Source organism: Myotis yumanensis, unplaced genomic scaffold, assembly GCF_028538775.1.
Source record: "Myotis yumanensis isolate MYYU_CA2020_CCGP unplaced genomic scaffold, mMyoYum1.0.hap1 SCAF_8, whole genome shotgun sequence".
NCBI lineage: Eukaryota > Metazoa > Chordata > Mammalia > Chiroptera > Vespertilionidae > Myotis > Myotis yumanensis.
Genome location: NW_027223759.1, coordinates 37,471,164 through 37,493,896, shown reverse-complemented (window position 1 = coordinate 37,493,896; position 22,733 = coordinate 37,471,164). Strand labels below are relative to the sequence as shown.

The 22,733-nt window shown below is 37.7% G+C and overlaps 1 protein-coding gene and 1 pseudogene across 4 annotated transcripts in view; both read left to right on the top strand.

Annotated features, from left to right (window-relative positions):
* Positions 1-5,489, top strand: part of ITPRID2 (ITPR interacting domain containing 2) — a 90,595-nt gene extending 85,106 nt beyond the window's left edge. For all 4 annotated transcript variants that reach the window (XM_070422637.1, XM_070422636.1, XM_070422634.1 and 1 more), the window contains 2 exons: positions 2,897-3,014; positions 4,312-5,489. In XM_070422637.1, the coding sequence (XP_070278738.1) occupies positions 2,897-3,001 (105 nt within the window). In that variant the 3' untranslated portion in view covers positions 3,002-3,014; positions 4,312-5,489. The remainder of the gene's footprint in view (positions 1-2,896; positions 3,015-4,311) is intronic.
* Positions 5,490-6,157: 668 nt separating this feature from the next.
* LOC139015937 (U1 spliceosomal RNA) lies at positions 6,158-6,309 on the top strand (annotated as a pseudogene).
* The last annotated feature ends 16,424 nt before the right edge of the window (positions 6,310-22,733 follow it).

The window sequence follows — 22,733 nt, the reverse complement described above, 5'->3', positions numbered from 1 at the left end:
TTTTCCCTGGTGGTCCATGATGTATGTAGTCAGTAGCCTGAGACTGTTTACTTGCTTTTCTTTTAAGTAAATAAATAAAAAGATTACTGAAGAGAATGAGTGAACATGTGCCCGTAGTAGCAAATACAACAGAATTAAACGTCAAAGCGTAAACATAGATTGCTTTGTGTTTAGAGAGTTGTCCTTGGTTTATTGAAGTTCCTAGGCTTGATTTATGCCTTTTACTATCTTCATTACAGTTCATCTGACATGCTTTAAACATGTATTTTGGTAAATGCCCAGCTTGCCTGTGTTCTTACTATAACTTCTGTTAGTGATCCCTTGAAATAATGGCTGCCATGAAGATCGCACTGAGAAGATGCATATTAAATGGATGTGTTGCCGCACACTTCAGACTGCCTGTCAGTCTGTTTATATTGCCAGTGAGCATTCCTTTCTTAATCTCCAGTAACCTATCTTCAGTCTGTCTCACTTTTTGGAAATTGTGCTCATAAAGGCAACTTGACCACTCATCCCAGCGTTTTCTCACTGCTAACCCTTCCAAACTCTCTGGAACATGGAGGGTTTTAGAAATAATTTTCCTGTACATTAATTCCTTCAATAAATTGTTCAAGGAATTTTATTGTTTTTCAGGGCTAGTCTGTAGTCCTTTTTTTCCTACTTTCTGTTTCCTTTTGTGTGTGATATGGTCTCTCACTGTTGTGCTCTTTCCCTGTCTCTCTCCCTCTGTCTCTCACGCTCTGTTATTGACTCATTCAAACATTTATTGAGCACTTATTTTATGCCAGCTCCATTGATAAATGAGACCCAATCCTGCCCCTGAAGTAGCTCATAATAAACACTTTCCACTTGACCTCACCCTTTCTATTCTAATTTCCTAATTTCCACTCCCAGCAGGAACTAGCTTGTCAGCCAGGCTCCTGTTGGCTTGTACCCTCTTAGCCAGGGTGCTCTTGCTACAATTTTCTATTCTGTCATCTGAGATCACCTTTCCATTTTCATGATCTGTTACATTAAAGTCCGCCGTTTTCTGAGATGTTTTTTATTTTCTCCTCTTCTAGCCCAAAGTGGTCTCTCATTTTTCAAAATTTGTTCTGTTCTTATGTTATTAATGAATTAATAAATTACTTTTCCCGGTAGTATTTTAGGAAATAATATTCATTTTGTGCCCATCTAGATAATGACATCCTTGATGGTGGAGACTTTAGGCTTTACTCCAGTAATGTCTATACTCCCCAGTTAGCTGGCACACATTTTTGGTTTGTAAATAATGCTTTTTAACAAGTTTGTCTTTTGAATGTTGAAGAATGACAAGATTTAATAAAATTGCATTATTGCATTGAACAAGGGAACTGGAGAGATTATGCTGCTCATTGTCTCCTGTAAATACAGGTGTGCAGTGGTTTTGATTCAACACACATTGTGTTTGTGCTTGCATATTGTGGCTAAGAAATTCTGGTTTTCATAATATTTGTGTCTTAGATATATTTGTTTAAAAAATGAGTCTGAAATGCTATGAACTTCAAAAACTTTTGGTGATGTTTAAAGTTTAGAATATTGGTAGAAGACAAAATGAGAAGCTCATATTTATTTGAATATATTCCTGTGAAGATGGTTGGTAGCTAAGGAGCATTTGTTTCTTTGTATACTTATGTGTAAATATATATATTGTGCATGTACCAGATTTTTAAAAAATATATATTTTTATTGATTTCAAAGGAAGGGAGAGGGAGAAAGATAGAACCATCAATGAAGGCGAATCATTGATCAGCTGCCTTCTGCACACCCGCTACTGGGGATTGAGCCCACAATCCAGGCATTTGCCCTTACCACCAACCACTCATGAGCCACACTGGCCGGTCTGTACCAGTTTTCATGACAGATTAATTCAGAGCTATTTTTGGAAAGACTTCAATTGGAATGAGTTCAGGATGTACTTAGAAACATTTTAGGAAATAGATCAGGCTGACAGGAAACTGTGGAAATGTAGAATTTTTAAAAGCTGGGTGAGAGTGTCTCCAGTGCTAATTTAGGAAGGCATTATCAGTTTATTTCAGGAAATACACATCTAAAGTCTTTACAGAGGGCTATTTGGGGTGATGCTATATCATAGGAGAGAAAAAGACACGGTTAGGCATTTGCAGTGTTTAGGCATCTGGAGAAGAAAATCTTGATGAAATTGCCATTGCCATAGTTTTATTTGCCCTTTCCACTAATAAAATGAGATGTATATCTTTTTTGAAGCTGAAGTTTTAGACAGGTGACAAACATACCATACAACTAAAGAAAAAAATTATTTTTTTAGAGTTTATGGTCATTTATTTTCATGTTTTAAAGTAATCTGTGCTAAATGGTCATTTCTTTCCACCTAAAACATGCGTGTTACATTTAGAACAACATATAACTTCTTTAGATACTCCGCTTTCAGACCATATACCTGTATATTGTTTTGCCACTAATGGACTTTCATAACAATGAGAACACTTGACCATCCTGCTGACTACGATACAAAGGTGGACATTAATCAGAAACATAAAAGTGAATCTAACATTTAGTCACTTCTTTCAGGTTATTTTGTGTCATGAAGCAAATTATTTAATAGAAGTTTTTAATCTATAAAGTAAAAATTTGTAATGTTCTCAACTTAAGAAATGTGATATTTTATAATGTAGTTGTCTGAATTTTGGTCGACCAGACCTAGAAGTCCGGTCTGACTTGGAGGAGAGATGAACATGACTGCCCTCTCCTCCGTACTGCATCAAGTTTCACATGAATGTTGTCGCTTTCTTTATAGTTGGCGATTGCAGAAATGAAATGCTATTTATGTTTTTTTGAAAACAAGAAATGGATTACAGTTACATTGCCAAATTCTTATTTTCCTCTGTTTCTGTTCTAGATTAAAGAGTCTATTGTTGGGGAAATCAGACGGGAAATTGTGAGTGGACTTCTGGCAGCAGTGTCTTCAAGTAAAGCATCAAATTCTAAGCAAGATAGTCATTAAATGGAATTAATAGGTAAAGTTACTGATGTTCTCTGTTTAGATAAATGTAAAGTAGTTTTTAATGCTTTGTTTTCTTAGTACAGAGGTCTGCTTCTCTAACAAAATTTTAATTTTTAGAATGTATGTACTATATTATCTTACAGTGTAAAAGCCACATACAGCCCCTTTTGAAATGTAGTCAAAATCTTATAATACTAACCTCCACGGGATTGTTACACAGAGTGGGACAGAAGTAACTTTACAGCCCTAACTGGTTTGGCTCAGTGGATAGAGCGTCAGCCTGCAGACTGAAAGGTCCCAGGTTCGATTCCGGTCAAGGGCATGTACCTTGGTTACGGGCACATTCCCGATAGGGGGTGTACAGGAGGCAGCTGATCAATGTTTCTCTCTCATTGATGTTTCTAACTCTCTATCCCTCTCCCTTCTTCTCTGTAAAAAAATTAATAAAATATATTTTAAAAAAAAGAAGTATCTTTACAATTGTTCATACAGAAAATAATACAAGATTTACCTCTGTGTTTACCATACTCACAACTGTAAATCTACTTTCGCCCCACCCTGTATTATGTCATTTTACTGAAATTTCATTATAGTAAACAAATTCTGAAATTGGGGAGATAAGAACCTTCAAACCTGAGTCTTATTTTAATTGCATTGGCTACAATGGTATTTCAGATGTATAATTTATGGACCACGATTTTGAGAATTAATCACAAATTCATAGTTATCTTTCTCAATTTTTGCCTTCTGAGAAATATTTTCCATAGTTCCATATCTAGTCATGTCATAATATGTAGAATTGTTTTATGTGTTTTAGGTATAAAAATGAAGAACTTTAATTTTGTCTCATAACTCTAGTTACATTTTATAAAATATATATTAATAGTAATACTCAAATGACAAAGTCAGTAATACAATTCGGTAGAATAATGCCAGAACTAAAAATATTCATTCAGTAGAATATGAGAAACAAATATATAATTTGAAAAATATGTATATATGTATATAAATATTTATAATATAAAAATATAAATATGTAATATAAAAATATACAAAATAATTTCAGCTGTAGAAAATAAGAAAAATAGTTTTATAAACTATTTCATAAAATAACTAACAGGGCCTTTTCCAAAGCAGGGATAAAAGAATTAGCTCTCAGGAAGACGTGTAGAGATCACAACAGGATTTAGAGTGTGTGTGTGTGTGTGTGTGTGTGTGTGTGTGTTTAGAGAACATTCTCATTTCACTTTTAAATAATCTTTTAGTAATAATATTTGAAAGATTTTGATGTTCTCTTTTTCTTTTCCAAGGTTGGCATGGATCATATTAGCTGAGTAATGTTGGAGTTATGATATACACTGGTGGAGGTGTTTTTGTGCTTCAGAAGATACTTGCTGCTGAGCTGGGCTGCTGTATACAGTGTACAATGTTTATTTCTTCTATGCATATCTTTTTTAAAAACATACATAGAAACTTAGGCACTTTGCTGACTTTATTTCTCTCCTAAACTGTATCCATTCAAAAAGCCTAATATTTATTTGTATGTCAATATTTTCCAATGGATTCCCTATGTAGAATTAATTTTAAAACTTGAAAACTTCCAGATTTAACCAACGTATAAATAACATATTTCTTTAGACTAGCTTCCTTAAACACTGACCTCTATGAGGTATTTACTGTGCAATAACTGATTTGTGTTTTGAGAGCTTGAAACAACCAATGATTTTCCCTCTACTGCTGTTAATTAGTGTCTCTTCCAAGAAGAAAATTTGTTCTGTTGTGAAAGTTTGCTCTTAGTTCTTGAGGAAGTTACTAATAGCAGTAAGATAGAATTCTCATATGAGGTTTCCTGCCAACTACTTAATGTTCTTACACTGTAAGCATTGTTACTTTACCTAAGACAAATGTAATTTTATTATAGCTTATGTAGTATTTTTCTTTTGGAAATGTGTCTTATATTAAACACTATGTACTTTTTGCATTGTCCAGACTTCTTTATTGTAAGGAGATGTTTATTCTTCTGTCCTTTAGACTAAATATTAGGGAATTTCCAAAAATAACGGGGCCTATGACTTGAATGGGTAGAAATAAATAAGCTGGTTTTGTTTTTGTTTTTTTTTCAAAATGGAAGTAATTTAGATTTGTTCTCCTTACAGTAGATGGTTTTAGTTCAGTTTAACCATTGAAAACTGTTTGTTTTTGTTTTTTTAGGGGGCGGGGAGGAAGATGGCTTCCTATTTGGTTATGTATGGGTTAATAAATAAATATGTAAGGTAACAACCGAATGTTATTAGAATTATTCCCTTGGCATTTATAATTTTCAACTCCTAGTCTATTTCTTTGTGTGAAATTTTAATCAAAAGTGGTCGAGATGTTAACAATATTCTTTGAAAAACTATCTAAAAGGTTTATAAATGTTTGAATTATCACACAAAGGCTGATTTCTTAAAAAAAAAAATTAAAACAATAAAGTATTTATTTTGCCTAACATGTTTTTAAGTGGTTTCTTTTCTGGAACTACAGCATGAAGAAATAGGATTAGATTTGATGAGTAATGAATGAAGTCCAAAAGAATTACAGCATATAACCTAATAGGCTAATATTCTCTTTTCCTGAAGAAGTTGAAATGCAATTTAGACTAGACCACCCTGGAGAAAGATACATACTGAGGCTTCTTGGTCTCGTCTAGTTCTGTGGTCCTAATGATTGCCATCTGAGGCAAAATAAAACTTTTCTGTAAAATATACTGTTAAACTATACAAAAAACATTAAAATATTACCTTATTCTGTGGTAAAATTACCCAGTAATTTAACTAGTTGATTTTAATAATAACAAGGAAAAACCAAACACCCTATATAAGCATATAATCATATCAATGATTTTTACTACTCAGCGTTGTAGCCATATTTAGTTCATTTCTGATAATACAAAATGCCCAGAATTTGCTAATCAAAATTAGAGATGTAACAGTTACAATAATAGGCTGAGCTAGTGGGCAAATCACTTAATAGTATACGAATAAAATAAAATGAAACTCGGCACTATTAGTTTCATCTTTCCTCTCCCCATTTTAAACCTTTGTGTACTTGCACTGTTGAAAGCTACTATATTCAAGTCAACTTGCTAGCTGCTATGAACAAAGGAATTAGAGATCCATACTTATTTGGCAGGGGAGCTGCCATGATCAGGAAGGTGGTTTTTCTAGGTGGAGGCTTATCCCTTGCACTTGGGATTGGATTTCCCCAAATCTGGGATACTCGACTGCATAATTTGTGTTAGTGGGGGACTGTGTTCACACTCTCCCCTGGGGGTGGGGGAATGAATAAGAGAGGGTCTAAGAACTAAGTGGAAGAACAAGGCATACTTTTATTTATGGGTAAGTTTGGAAGCGCCAAATGGAAAGTATGCAGAAGAATAGAATTCGAAAGACTCCTTGGATGGTCAGAGAAGTCTTTACCAAGGAGATGTGGATTGAGTCAAGTCTTAAAGAATGGGAAGTGGAAACGATGGGGTTCAAGTCTTTAGATTTCTGATTCATGCTGAGCACATTGACACTGTATGCAAGCTGATATTCCAGTACCAAAGCATCAGCTGTGATAATGAGAACAAAGAAAACCAGGTAAAGGGCCTGCCTTTATAGTAACTAATATAACTTTAAAAACTGTATGAGGGGAGCTATTAATTAGATAAGACATCTTTATATATTTAGAATGCAGCCAGAATAAGTGAATTAAATGCTTTCAATATTCATACATGATTCCAATAATCATATATTTAACACTACAAAATTTAGATCCTTAGATTTAATTCTTTACTCTTTCCACTTCCTAAAGCTGCTATAAATTCTTCCTTTCCAGGAAGGAAAATAGGAAAAAAAAAAAAAAAAAAGAACCTATGCTTCTTCAGTTTGGGCTATTATTCTACTAAGCAACACTTCCATTTGGACAGGTGAGGTGTCTGGGCAATACTTACCTTCAAGAATCCCCCAAACATATTTTTCGTCATATTATTTTACATGCATTATTTCCCTTTAAAAAAAACTGGTGTCATAAACCTAACACTGTTCTAAAAATATAGTTTTTTTTTTATATTTTATTGATTTTTTACAGAGAAGAAGGAAGAGGGACAGAGCGTTAGAAACATCGATGAGAGAGATCGATCAGCTGCCTCCAGCATGCCCCCCACTGAGGATGGGCCCGCAACCAAGGCACATGCCCGTGATCGGAATCGAACCTGGGACCCTTGAGTCCGCAGGCTGACGCTCTATCCACTGAGCCAAACCGGTTCGGCTAAAAATATAGTCTTAAAAAAAAAAGTTGAAGATGGCCAGCTGAATAAACAGTCTTAACTGACATAATGCATCATTTAAATGTTACTGAAATTCAACGGAATATTCTTGGAGGAACAATATGTACTTCAAGTCTGAGAAGCTACCATTATTGACAACGTATATCATCATTCACAGTGACCCCCAATTTCCAAATCACCATCAAAAGATACTTTTGCTTCTATGCCTTCTTAATTCAGGCTCTTAGCACAATATGTGCAAGCTATGGACAACTTAGGTTCTAAAAATCATTCCTTTCATGATGCATATTGTAGCTCACCCCGAGGTTATTCTGGATGACCTTTGCTAATGCTCTTGACTACTCAAACAGAAACCTATCAACCAAATATCGGCCCATTTCCTCATGAGTGTCTATTTGGATGCCCCAACGGAGACTAATCTTTTGTGAACAATGATTAGCTTACTTGCTCACTCCATTCACTCACTTATTAAATTTTACTGGATACCCACCCTTAGGAAGATGGATAGAGAAAGAATGAATAGCAGCATGTTTTCAGAAAAAGGTAATAAAGTACATTGTTTAGAACTCTGAAATAATCAATACACTTAGGAATTAGATTGTCTCCTTCTGGTAGCAAGGATTTAGAATAGCAGGTCTTACTATCTGCCAGATGCTTCGAAGGGAGAAATAAGTTAAGCAGAAAAAGGACATTTTACCACTAAGGAGATATCTTACAGGAAGCTTTTCATTATAGCCCATAGTTAAAGTAAAAAACAAAAGCAAGCATAGCACATAGGAAGGCAACCACAGGGGAACGACTTAAGTCCTCAGGGAAACAGAGTGGTCAAGAGAGGCCTGTGGCAGCAATAAGCATGAGCAAAGCTATTTTGTTGTTCATCGGAGCAGGTAATAAGTATTTATACTGTGTTAACCGGACATTGAGAAAAGTAAAGACAGTCTGAGTGCTTCCAGAGTCAACCAGTCAAGAAAGAGAATGAAACCCATTAAGGAAAGAACTAGCTTTGGAGACGCTGCAGAAGGGGGTCAGCTGTAAGAAGTGGAATTGGTTTCAGTTGTTGGTATTTGGAGTTGCTTACCATCCCTTTGGGGAAGGGATTGGTGGTTAAAAAGAGTTATACCTGTGTTGGACACACTGTAATATGTTACTCGTGTTCTTGAGTTAATTGTTTAGTAGATCCATCCATAGACAATTCATGTTTTGTTTCAGAACATCATATATAATTCTTTTTATTATTTCTCAAATTCCTTGAGGCATTGCAAAGCAGATGCTATCTGATGAGTCAGTTCACAAACATGTATCACAATCTTGTGCCTCAGCAGACATTGCTCGATTACTCACAAGGGACCATCAGGTAAACCTCAGTTGTGAATGTTTTTGTGTTTGGTTTTAAAGTACTTATACCACTATTATTGAGATACATAAAATAAGCTCACTCATATAAGCCTTCGAATACAAATGGAATTTTACCCAGGTCGCACCAGCCTGTGAGGAGATAGGGGGTTGCATTAGCGATGATAGGCATTTGAAAATCTTGTTCCGTCACCTGCTGAGGCATATCCTCTCCCAAATCTCATACATTTATATTGAAGGGGACCCCCAATTGTTCTTCATATATCTTCACAACTGTTCTTAACTGCTGATTCCAAGTGATTTTCTCTTTACAATTATATTTATTCAACATATATTTAACGAACATCTGTTGAGTACAAAGCACTAATGACAACGTTAATGTTTTTATAACCTTATTTTACTATTTGCTCATTCTACTAGCATTTGAGTAAAGTTTTTTGTTTGTTTTTTTACAATTCACAAGAGTTTTTATCTTGGTGCAATTTATTATTATTGTTGTTGTTATCTTTCAGTTGCTCTATAGGAAGCCAAAAGTAGAACACAAATAATATCACAATTGTGTCAGGTGTAATCCTAAACCATTTTTTGAGTGGATATTAATTTTCTAGAAGAATCATAGCTTGGTTCATTCTGCCTGTGATGCCCATAATGGGAAAGGGAATGAATGGAATAACCCATATCTTGTGAGGTGTATTAAATTTTTTTTAAATCTAGATATACATTTTGACATAAATTATTTATAAAGAAGCACAACAGCAGTGAAGAAAACTTCATCCATCATCAAAAAATGTGTGAGTCATAAATCACAGTTGAAGTATCACTCACAATTTTTCTAAACTAGGCTTAATGTCCCAAAGATTTTGGATTTGTGTCTACTCATAGGTAAATCCTCCCCCTCTCCCCTCACCCTCCAGCAATCCAAGTGCTTGGCTTTATAAAAACAACAAGCTGGAACTCAATGTGGGACATCAGAGAAACTGATAATCATCCATTTACAACATGTCTTGGTTTATGGATCATCTGAATTATAGCAAAGCTGGCAGCAAAGCAACTTTCTTTAAAGTACTTAATACTTTCCAATTAATAACAAAAATAAAGGGAAAAGAGGAGAAGGCAGTGGGGGAATCAGTAATAACCTGAATAGAAATTTTCTGGTGAGGAAATATTTCTATAATGGAAAAATCCCAACCACAAGTACTTATAGAGTGATAATGGATTTCTTTTATAGTGTGTTCTCAATTTCAGCATTTCTGTTCTGCTTTTCCTTCTCTTATCTCTATTTCTTCAAAACCTAGAAATTATTTCCTTCTGGAGAGATTTCTTAAACCCCAATTTTCTGCTCTGAGCACATTGTTTTCTTCCTCAAATCTGTACATCGTAGTATCTGATAGAGCTGGATAAAAATACCACATTTTCCCAACAAATGTCCCTTTAAATGTCATTCTACTGTGAATGCTGTTAGATTGTACAGAACAAGTCAGTTCTGTATGTGACCCAACCTATACGTTTGAGTCTCTACTGAGTTTGCTAAAAACCAGAGACATCTATGTTCACGTCTTTTTACAAGGAAATATTGCTAAAGCATATATAACTGAAGGCAGTGGAAGAATGTAAACATTAAGAGGTCCAATCTAGAAGCAGATAAGCCTCAGATCCAGGCTTAGCTTTGCTGCTTTCTTACTTGTTTTAGCCTTACTCTCCTGAAAATAACAATAGCACCTACTCTGGTTCAGTGGGGAGAGTGTAATAAGGACATTTAGCATACTGCGTAGCATTTGGGAAGAGCTCAATAAATATGAGCTATCAGCAAGAGGTAGTGATAATGACAATAATAGATGACAAAGCAAATATATATAACAATGATTTAAAATATCAAGAAGATATTGATTATCTGAGTCAAATCTAAGTGAAAATGCAGTCATAATTCCAACTTGAGGTTAAATAAACCACTATCAAAATTGTGTGATTTGTTCTGCCTAGAACTTAGCTTTATTTAATTCAGAAAAGTTCAATGTTAGATACATTTGTCAGAAATTTATCTTTTCTAGTATTTTAAAGAACATATTTAATTGGCACCACAATAAAAGGTTAAACAGGATAATTAGCAATAATTAGATAGATGCATTACTCTGCATTGTTTACTTAAAGGATTTGGAGCTTCACAAAACGGGAATCCTTACTTTTGGCTACTTGTAACCCCTTATTATTTTTTAATAACAATGCTCTTGACAATAATATTCTCTTAGCATTATTCTCCTGTGTCTTTTTCTTTGATTCTCATTTTTAAAAATAATGAACAACTAAGCTGAGTTTTGAAAAACCCTCTAAGCATAGAGATTCTTAGTTGGGCAAGGGCAATTATCAGAATGTGTGTGTGTGTGTGTGTGTGTGTGTGTGTGTGTGTGTACACGCAGAATGGATGAGTGTGTTCTTTTTATTCAGTTTCATAATTTTACAATTGGAGAAATATTCCTTTAAAATATAAACTACAGAAAGCACAGCCTTTTCAAATCATATGAACTGGTGGGGTATGGATTAACAGAAGTTGAGAAAAACTGGCTAATAAATTAAGTCAATTTATTATCAACATTGAAGTATTACAAATAAAATGTACTATATACAGAGTACATTATAATTATTTACTTCTGAGGGGTTCTTCCATGCAGAATACTAGAGATCTAATTGATATGCATCAGCCAGATGATTTTCAAGTTAATATGATTCTGAAAAACAATCTAAAGTTAAATAAATACTCAACTGGTAAAAACCGCAAATAATCTGTACAACAATATCTTAAGGCACTACAATGGGACGGTCAGCATCTTCTCTCAATTGGGAAGGATTTACAGCTCTGGGTCATGAGGGTTGCTAAGGAAATAGCACTTAACCACGACTTGTATATCTTAGAGACTGATGATCAGGAAGTGTGGACATCAGTATTTCATGACCTTGATATCTCATTACAGGCAAGAGGTGATGGCCACTGCCAACTTCCTGGTTTCTTCTTTAAACAAGGAACGTTTAGACATCTCCAACATATTCTGGCTCAATGCTAGAAAAACATCCCATATACTGAAGGTGCTTCTTTTCAGCCCACCTATTTTTCATTTTTTATTTTTTTTAGTTATTGGTACAAAACTTCATAGCTATTTCTGTAAAAAAATTAAAAAGACTTCCAATTAATGATGTTGTTGATCTCTCAGAGTGACTATTAAAAAACTTCATAGTATTCATAATAAGCCTCTGGTTTAGTGGTTGGGTAGTTTTTAAAATATGTACTTGACTTCTCCTTGAGAAGAAATATGTAAACAGTTTTATATATTTTAGGTGGATTTTTTTAACTTATATATTTTAAGCACATAAAAATACATTTATAGATTGTGCCATGTCATTTCTTTCCTTTCAAGAGAATATTATATGCAAAGCTTATGTCATTTGAAACAGCCATTTTAGATTATGTTTTACATTTCCCGTGTTGAAATAGCTAAGTAAGAGCCCTACCAAACTTCCAGTTCTGCTTAACAAATCTTTATTGTCTTTTTATGCCAGGTACCTTGCTGCTTTCCACCAAGTCCTGGTAGTTTAATTCCTTCATATCTAATAATCTTCACTGCTAATATCTTAGTTCAGGCCCTCTTACTTATCTCAGCTATGGCACTATTTTCCAACGAGGTCTTCCTCCTATAGTAGTCTATCTGAAGTCCATATTCCCCCATATTGTTAGAGTGATTGTTCTACAAGCAAATATGGTTTTATCACCCCTTCGCCTCTATTGCTCAGACTTCCAATGACTCCCCATTGTTTTTGAGACTCTCTTTTTGCATCTCCATCAGTGATAAAAATATTCCCCTAAATATTAATTTCTTTATGCAATCCTGTTTTACTTAGCTTAACAGATTTTATTTTCCAACCATAGTTCCACATATTCTTATAAAACCTTGTGACTTCCCCCATCAAGAGCTAGAGTCTATATATCTTCCCCTTTCAACTGGTTGAAACTTCTTGGCTACTTCAAACAATAGAGTGTGGTAGAAGTGATTGCCTATGATTCTCAAGGTTAGGGTATAAAAAAATGCCATGCGCTGCTATTTGTTTTTTTCCTGTTGCTTAATCTCAGAACCCAGCTACCACGCTGTCAGGAAGGCCAAAATACGGTACTTAGGAAGGAGGGGCCTATGTGGAGAAGAACAGGAACTTCTAGCCTTTGATCCTGGCTGAACTCCCAGGCAATGAACAGCATCAAACTGCCAACCATGTGAGTAAGTTATCCTGATGCAGGTTCTCCAGTTGCCAGTCAAGCTACACCAGATGATCCCATGAGACAGGTTGTCCTTGCTAAGCCCCGCCCAAATTACAGGTTCATGAACAAAATAAATAATTATTGTTGCTTTAAGCCACTAAATTTTAAGGTGATGTATGTATCAATAGGTAATTGCTACTAATTTTGGTACCTATAAGTGGAGTGTTGTCATAACAAAACCTGAACTTGTGGCAATGGCTTTGGAACTGTGTACTGTGGGATGGGGTCATAATGGTGTGAAGGAGACTGAAAGCCAAAGGGTCTCAAGTAGAGTGTTAGTGGAAGCCTGGAACACCTTAAGGAGGCTGCCAGCAAACCTTAAAGGAAAATATTATTGAAAATGAAGGAAAGGGGACCCTAGTTAGGTGAAGGCAGAGAGTTTGTCAAAACTCTGGTGATGTTTTGACAAACTCTTTGTGGTTAATGTGGTAAAGAGGAAATGTACCTGATAAACTCAATGATCTAGCTAAGGTATTTCCAGGCAGAATATTCCAAATTGTTTTGTATGTCATTGTCTATAATGAAATGTGAGGAGAATAAGAGAGAGAGAGAGAGAGAGAGAGAGAGAGAGAGAGAGAGGAGAGATAGAGAGAGAGAGAGAGAGAGAATAAATCATTGAATATAAAAGGGTCAGAACTTGTGGGTTTGAAATAAAATTATTTCTCTAAAACAATTACTAAATTTGAAAATGGCTTCTGGAAAAGATCAAATCCAGGGTGAATGGCTACACTCTTTGTTAATACCTTAGAAGGATCTAAGACTGTTGCTCATAAAACATTTCAGACAAAGGAAAGATTCATTAAAAATCTTTTTAAAAAAATATATTTTTATTGATTTCAGAGAGGAAGGAAGAGGGAGAGAGAGATAGAAACATCCATGATGAGAGAGAATCATGGATCGCCTGCCTCCTGCAAGTCCCCCACTGGGGATTGAGCTCACAACCTGGGTATGTGCCCTTGACTGGAATCGAACCTGGGACTTTTCAGTTCTCAGGCTGACGCTCTATCCACTGAGCCAAACCAGCTAGGCAATTCTTTAAAAATCGTACTGCCTACTTGGCCACCTCATTTCAGCTAAATAACAGGGCTCCAAAGATTCTTAAGGGTGTTCTACTCTTTTTTAAAAATATATTTTATTGATTTTTTTACATAGAGGAAGGGAGAGGGATAGAGAGTTAGAAACATCAATGAGAGAGAAACATCGATCAGCTGCCTCCTGCACACCCACCACTGGGGATGTGCCCACAACCAAGGTACATGCCCTTGACCGGAATCGAACCTGGGACCCTTGAGTCCGCAGGCCGACGCTCTATCCACTGAGCCAAACCTGTTAGGACTCTACTCTTAATATTGCATTGAAAATACACAATACTCTTCTGGATGATCATGGAGATGCTAATTGACCTACTAAATTTGGCGTGATTAAAAAATTACATAAATATCTTTAGTTATACATCCCAGAACAAGGAAATTACAGTGTTAACTGCCCCTACTAGAAAGGGTTCATGGACTATGGAAAATAAAGTAGGAAGCAAATATCATACCAAATGACGCCAGCAGAAGCAGTAAATATTGACAGAATCCTGTTTGAATAGTCATAGAGAATTATTCCATGTGTTTCCTCTATTCACTTCAACTATGTTAAGTTTAAGGAGGTGAATCAGAGTTTAGATGTATCTGAAATACTTCCCTTTGGATTTGGCATTTTGGAACTGGAAGCTGGCATTGCAGCAGGTACATATTTGGTATTGTCTCGGGCTCTGTGTGAAGTATGTTTTCCCTGTGCAGCCTGCATCTGCAGGGTCAACAGTAACTAAGTAAGCACCAGTGAAGCTGCATTCCTTGAGAAACAATCTAATTATGGCGAGCCCAAAGACCTTAGCCCGGTGATAATTTCCAGAGTAACATGTTCACAGGGTGAAATGGAAAAACATCAGCAGCTCATCCTTTTCTCTGTCATCTTGTTTATGGAAACCTAAATCTGTGAATGAGCTTCCCTTATTTGTTTCCCAAGCTTCATAGAGACATATATGGAATTCAACCCAGTGAGTTAGCATCTCTATGCAAGTTCCATACAAATGGCCTCCTATGGTTTGAACAACTAGTCACTTTTTCCAGATTCGAAGTCACTTCCTTACAAAGAAACAAACCCAATTTGATCAAATTGTTCATTAAAGACCTAATGTTGAGTGATGGTTGAATTTCACTTCTTAGCTGTTTGTCACTTGTATAATTTAAGAGAGCTGATGTCTGTCAGATCTTTATTCCTGATTTTGCTCTGGCAGGATAATTTTTTCATATTAATTTATGCTATTTCCTCAGGATTTTTCTCACTCCAATAAGAAGAGTGAGGAAAATACACTTCCTTGCTTCAAGGTTGTGATGCAAGGCTGACTCTCTGATACTAAAGGAGAGGCAGCTCTCCGGGACTCCTCCCTGGAGAGGGCTCCACGTGGGCTCTCATCTTTGGACTGTGTTGGGAGAAAATCCACTACCACCTGACAGCAACTGTAACTGTTCCATGTCAGGGTCCCTGGAGAAGTGATTATCGTGCAGGATTGGGTATTCTTAGATCAGACACTCACTGTTCAACTCTGATGACTTTTATAGAACACTAGAGGCCCGCTGCACGACATTTGTGCATGGGAGGGGGATCCCCTCAGCCCAGCCTGCACCCTCTCCAATCCAGGACCCCTTGGGGGACATCCCTCTCACAATCCTGGACCACTGGCTTCTAATCACTCACCTGCCTGTCTTCCTGGTTGCCCCTAACTGCCCCCCCGCTGCTGGCCTGATTGCCCCTCACTGCCTCTGTGTGCTGGCCTAACCGCCCCTAACTGGCCCCTCCCCGCCTGCCTGGTCTCCTCTTACTGCTCCCACTGCCGGCCTGGTTGCCCCCAACTGCCCCCCTCTGCTGGCCTGGTCGCCCCACACAGCCTGCTGTTCAGTTGTAGGCAGCCATCTTGTGAGGCTATGAAGGTTAATTTGCATATTTCCTTTTTATTATATAGAATGGGTTTTTACAGAAGAACTTCCTGTAGAAAGATGACCGACCACACACCCTTTGTCTAGGGATAACTTTATGAATTTCAAAGTTCATGTAAAAGTAAATAGTCTAATAGGACTTCTTATCACTAGGTCAAAAGGAAGTTGGGGACTCTAGAAAAACGATGATGGAAATAATTTGGGGATTTCTTAAACCTGTTATTTTCTCATTTTTTACAAGTCCATTTGTTTTCCTAAAATAAACATCTGTGACACACATAAATTGTAAAAGATCTTTGTACATCTCTTGGGGGAGGTCAGCTAATGAGATTATGTCCAGTGTTTAGACATTCTTGGGAGATAAGACTAAGGGATAGCATGGAAAACACACTGATCTCTTGAACGTAGAAACTCCCATGCTGGTTGACTAATCCTGTGACACAAATGAGGTGAGTTTTTAATTAATTTATTGTGATTTAATTTTGTAAAAATGCAGATTTTAATTTCTCTAAAACTGTGATTGCTCACCAAATTTAATGCTTATCAAATTTTAATTTTCAAAAAAATTAAAAACATGATTCTTTTACAAATATAAAATTACAAGTGTCAAAGATTGATTTAGTTAATTAATGAGAGAACCAGAGGAATACTAATACTAATTTAAAAATCTACTGGTCAGGCAGAAATATTATATTTGAAAAAAAAAAGAATACCAGAATAAGATTGTTAAATTGAATTTTAAAACCTTGTGTTTTAACCTTTTCAACTACACAGAAGTTTTGTAGTGGGATTCCAACAGAATGAAATTCATTTGCAATGTTATTGGACAAAATTAATTTGAATTGCTATCAATTTTCTTAAGTTAATATTTATATTTTTACAGTTGTAAGGTAGCCTAATTAATGGGAATAGTAGGTCAAAACAAAACTTTATATTCTTTTTTAGTTATCAATCTTTTGTTGCTATTTTTCTTTTTACTGTGATACAGTTAATTATATTTTCTTTCAAAATGAGAAATATAGAATGATTCTTCCTGAGAAGTGATTCTCATAAGGGAGTGAAATTATGACACAAATCTTTTGGTATTTATGTAAAACTAAAATCCAGTATTGATGTTATTATATTTTTAATTTTAAAAGTGTGCTTGGAAGTCAAAATAAAATAGTCAATGAAATAAAATGTTTAATATTAATAACTTTATAAAATTTATGAAAAGATTACTAATCATAAATAAAAAAATGAATTTATAAAAATATAAATCACACATTTTGTCACTCTATTATAAATTAACAGATAAAATGTAAGAAGAATAAAAATGTTATATAAAAAAACTTGTAAAATGCTGAAAGTTTAATTTAATTCTTCTCTCTTTTGGCCATGTGAGGACACAAAGGGAAGGCAACCATCTGCAACCCAGGAGGAGGGTCCTCACCAGGAATTCAATCAGATGACACCTTGATCTTAGACTTCCCAGCCTGAGAACTGTGAGAACTAGATTGCTGTTGTTTAGCCAGCAGTCTGTCATATTTTGTTATTGCAGCCCAGCAGCCTAAGACACCACACCTAAGGAAGATTTTGTTATTTTTTTGTTTCCTTTTGGGGGCTAGAAAACTGTCCCCCTGTCATCTCCTGTATTCTTCATATTTATAAGTTTTTGATAAAAACTCTATTTGCAGCCTTCCAGAATTTGTTTCTTGACATTTAAAGAAAAAATTGTGAAAATAAAGACAAAAACCTTCTCTATCTCAATCTCTTGCCTGACTCTTGAAATTGAAAACTAAATTCAAGTCTGTCCTTACTGAAATTGATCTTAAGAACCTAATTTTGGAATCCAAAGCCAAACTCTGATTACTGACTTTTTCTTTTTTAATTATAACAATACTAGAGACCTGGTGCACAAAATTCATGCACTGGGGAAGGGGGGGGAGTGTCCCACAGCCCAACCTGCACCCTCTCCAATCTGGGACCCCTCAGGGGATGTCCAACTGCCTGTAGGATCGAGCCTAAACCGGCAGTTGGACATCCCTCTTACAATCCAGGACTGCTAGCTCCCAACCGCTAACCTGCCTACCTGCCTCATTGCCCCTAATCGCTTCTGCCTGCCAGCCTGATCACCCCCTAACCACTCCCCTGCCAGCTTGATCGATGCCTAACTGCTCCCCTGCTGGCCCAGATGCCCCCAACTGCCCTCCCCTGCCGGTCTGGTCACCCTTAACTACCCTCCCCTGCCAGCCTGGTCACCCCTAACTGCCCTCCCCTGCAGGCCTGATCCCCCCCAACTGCCCTCCCCTGCTGGCCTGGTTGCCTCCAACTGCCCTCTCCTGCTGGCCTGGTTGCCCCTAACTGCCTTTCCCTGCTGGCCTGATTGCCCACAACTGCCCTCTCCTGCCAGCCATCTTGTGGCTGTGGGTGCTGCCATCTTTGAGGGTGTGGCAGTCAATTAGCATATTCCCTCCTTATTGGCTGTGGGTGCCACCATCTTTGCGATGGCATGAGGTTCAATTAGCATACTCCCTCTTTATTAGATAGGACTAGAGGCTCAGTGCATGAAATTCATGCACGGGTGCGGGGGGTATCCCTTAGCCCGGCTTGCACCCTCTCCAATCTGGGATCCCTCTCACAATCCGGGACTGCCGGCTCATAACCGCTCGCCTGCCTGCCTGCCTGATTGCCCCCAACCCCTCTGCCTGCCTGCCTGATCGCCCCTAACTTGCTCCCCTGCTGGCCTGATCACCCTTAAGCACCTCTGCCTTGGTCCCAGGCCTAAGCTGCAGTCTGGACTCACTCTGCGGGAGGCAACCTGGTAGATCAGGGGAAAGCGCTGCCCCCGTTACCCCGCTGCTGCTGCCACTGCTGGCCTGAGCTTTGGCCCTTTGCAGCTGCACCTCAACCCTCACAGCCGCTGCAGCCTTGTCTGGAAGGACGACCGGAAGGTCATTCAGAAGATGTCTGCCCTAATTAGCCTATTACCCTTTTATTAGTATAGATTAATCATCCCAGATGTAATGAAGAGCTCCAGTTGAAGAGTAAGGTGATACAAACAAACAAAAAATAAGGAAGTACCAAAAAGAAAAGCATAATAATATATTTCAAAATATTATTTCAAGTATAAAACAAGAATGTCTACCCATGCATAAAAATATAATTGAGAAGAACTAGGTAACAAGGTAACATTAAACAATGTTTTGTTTTTTTAAAAAAAAGTAGCATTCTGTTATAAGTTCTTGTCTTCGTTCTCTCTCTATCCTGTGGTACTGCTAGAACTCAGAGAAACTTCTCTTCCTTGGCAGGGTCTCTGGTATGAAGTTCTGATGAGCAGTACATGCTTGTCCCTTACACTGGTCTCAGAATTGCCACCTGTCTGACATTCTTCAAGTCTTAGCTTGGAATTTAAGTCTGGAATTTACTGAGGTCTCCCCATCTCCTCTTGGTTATGGGTCCTAGTGCTCAAGGGCTTCTTTAGATTGGATTTATTAAAGGTAGTAGAAACCTATGCCTCCCTCCCCCCAATATTATTGTTTTACTAGAGGCCCAGTGCACAAATTAGTGCACTGCTGGGGTCCAGCCAGCCTGCCCAGATAGTGGCTGATCAGGCTGGCGGGTGGGGAGGAGATGCAGGGGTGGGGCAATCAGGGGTGGGGCCAGCTGGTGGAAGGGGCTGTGGGCAGTTGGCCAGCTGGCCCTGCCCCCTGGTAGAACTTCCAGTCAAACTCCAGGTCAAGGGGACAATTTGCATATTAGCCTTTTATTATATAGGATTTGGTTTCTATGTAAAGTAGTCTTTCTTATTTTCTCAGGTAGCCCCAAGTGTTATACACTTCTTGATGTTCCCTTCGATTTCTGGAAAGATTTCAATATCCTCCATGGTCAGAGTCAGAGAACAATCCATATGGCATCACATGGGGTCACCTTGAAATAACACCTGTTAGTACAAAATCAGCCAGTTTACTATGATTCAATTCAAACATCTTCCAATACCTTTCCCTGAGTTTTTAACACATCTGTACTCCCTAAGAGGTCTTAGGTTGCTTTTATTCTAATATTCTTGGAGAGTTTAAATTCCCTTTTTTCCTAGAGTCCATTTACAACTTCCCCTCAAGGAACATCATAATCTTTTGCAAATATATGTTAGAATTGGGGATTAATATACAAATTCGATCTTTTGGGAATCCAATCCAAGCTAGTTAAAATGGCAGAAAGGATTTATTGGCTCATATAACTGGAAGTTGACAGGTAAGTTGGCTTCAGGTTTCGTTTGAGTCAGCTGTTCAATCACATCTTCAGAGATTCAGTTTCCTTTCATCTCTTCTCTATCTCTTGTAAGTTCATCTTTTTCTTAAGCCTGGTTCTACTTGTGGTCTACTTTAATGGTTGTGTCCACTCCCAGGGCAATGTGCTAGTCCATGCACATCTATGGAGGGAGAAAGGATCATTTCCAAGAGTGTTCTCAGAAGAAGGAGGGTGTTTTTTCTCCTGAAACCACTCCTCTGATCTCATCAGCCTGACATCAGTCATCCTGGGACAAATAACTGTGACCAGAGAGAGAGATTATGTCCATTAGTTTGGGCTTTAGCCACTTGCCCCACAGCTAGGGTGATATGCTTAAGGGAGGTGAAGGTATTTGAATTAAAATGTGGGCAGGACTAAGGAAAGGGAGAGTAATGTTAGAGAATAACCACAATGCCCAGTATATCTAACTACTCAGAAGATAATAAATGTCTTGGAAGTGATGAAAAACATACTGTGCATTGACTACTAGGCCTTGTGTCAAGCAACATACGTGTTTCTGACACTGTTAGAGAGTATCTGCCCAGACTATTGCCTCTTTTCTTTGAGAATTTCCCCGCCCTCAGGAATGGGCTCTGGTAGTCTGTTAGACACCTGGCCCAGATTAGGCCAATTGTCTTCCTGCTCCAGGAGTTTTGTAGTGGGATTCCAACAAGTTAGTCTCTTGTGGTCTGTGGGAGCAAATATATGAAACTGGAAGCTGTGGAGTGTCTGTTGTTGAATGTGCCTAGAGAAACAAAGAAAGCCAGTTCGGGAAAGAGAGGAGAAGGACCTAGATTATGAGCAGAGGGAAGCAATAAAGGTAGTTGTTTGACCCTAGAGAGGGAAAGACAGAGAAAAGCTTCCTTGGTTCCTGATGACTTCACATTCAGCTACTGGTTCAGCTACTCCTTAGGCCCGTTAATCTGTGTAACAGGTTGTTAAAATGGAGCCCGAAGACAAAGAACAATAGAACAGATTCCAGAGAACATTCTCTCCACCCTCCCTGCCCAGTTCCCCAGATACTAAAGTGCTGGACCACCTGTGCATGCTTTGTTAAGGGATAAAGAATCCTTCAGCCAGCTTGATCACATACCCCAGCTGGTAGAAGAGGAAAAAGGAGAGTAGAGAGATTTCTTTGTGTGAACTTTATGAGGTATTCTCTGCTCCCTCTTCATGGGAATAGGATGATGTTTACCTTCACCTCAAGCCAATGAGGGAAAACTATGAGGGACTTTGAGATTGTTGTCCTGGAGATTGAGGGTAATAGACAATGGTGTTTGACTTAAGTCTGCGAGGTCTAAAGTCAAGAGACGTGAAGACATTCTACTGGGGCAGTGTGCACTTCCACTCAGATTGGCTCATGGGGACAAAATGAGACACCTTCCAAAGGTGAACTGACCTGGGTCATCTTAAACGGAAATCTCTTCCGAAAGCACAGCCTCAGGGGGTTACTCTACACGAAGAGATGGTGAGTTGTTGCTAGATACGCAGAACAGAACTCCCCAGAAGAGGGCAATGCCAAGGGCAGGGAACTTCATTGGTGATCTGAATAAGCATCTCCAGAGAATCGACAAAAGTGTCCAAAAGAGGAAGAATCAGCAATGCTTCAGTCTGAGGGCACTGAGGACAGATTACATTGTATCAGCCATGTGACCTGTTCCTTTTCTTCTAGTCTCTCGCTTCCTAGGCTGACTTCCTTCCCAGAGGCCAGAACTGTGGCTTACACAGAGTTGAGGAGTCAGCAGAGAAAGTGCCTAAGAAGCCAACCTTGGCCCTCTCCCCTCCTTGCCCTGAGCCCCCATTCTGGGAATCGGGAAAGCTTGACATCAAATAATAGTTTAGATATTTTATTCTTTACTGGACTGGACTCTAGTTTTACAATTATTAGACTAGAGTGGATTGTTTAATGCTAAAACATTATCTAAGAGTGAGTATAAAAGCTATGGGCCTATAAAAGTTTTATCTTTCATACTGATAAATAATATACTTATTTTATTTTTACATTTTATTACTGACTGAGGTGTCATATAATCATTTTAATGGCTCTGCAAGGGAGATATGATTATTCTTGACTGAGGCTCATGGAAGGGGATGACTCATGAAATAGACTTTAAAAGGAGGAATAGGTTTTTGGTAACCAGAGATAAGAGAAAGGGAATTCTAGGAAAGAAAAGGATAAAGAAGCCGAGGCTGGAACTGTGGTAGTCTAATTTGAGTCTAATTTGGGTAGAGTATAAGATCCAGGCAGGGTTAGGGTAAGATAAGTCTGGAAACATTTTAGAGTAATAGTGTGGCCATTTTTAACATCACTTTTACCCCTTATCCTCCTCTACAACTTCCTCATTTTCATTCTCCAAAGAAAAATAAAGGTATCCTTTCGATTTGACCTATGTGAGAATGTGCAATTTGGGGTTATGTGAATGAAAGAAGGGGTTATGTGCTAGATCCCACAAGGTATAGGTGAAAATTGAAAGAGCTTTTGAAATACGTAGACCTGTTTTTAAATCCATTACTATT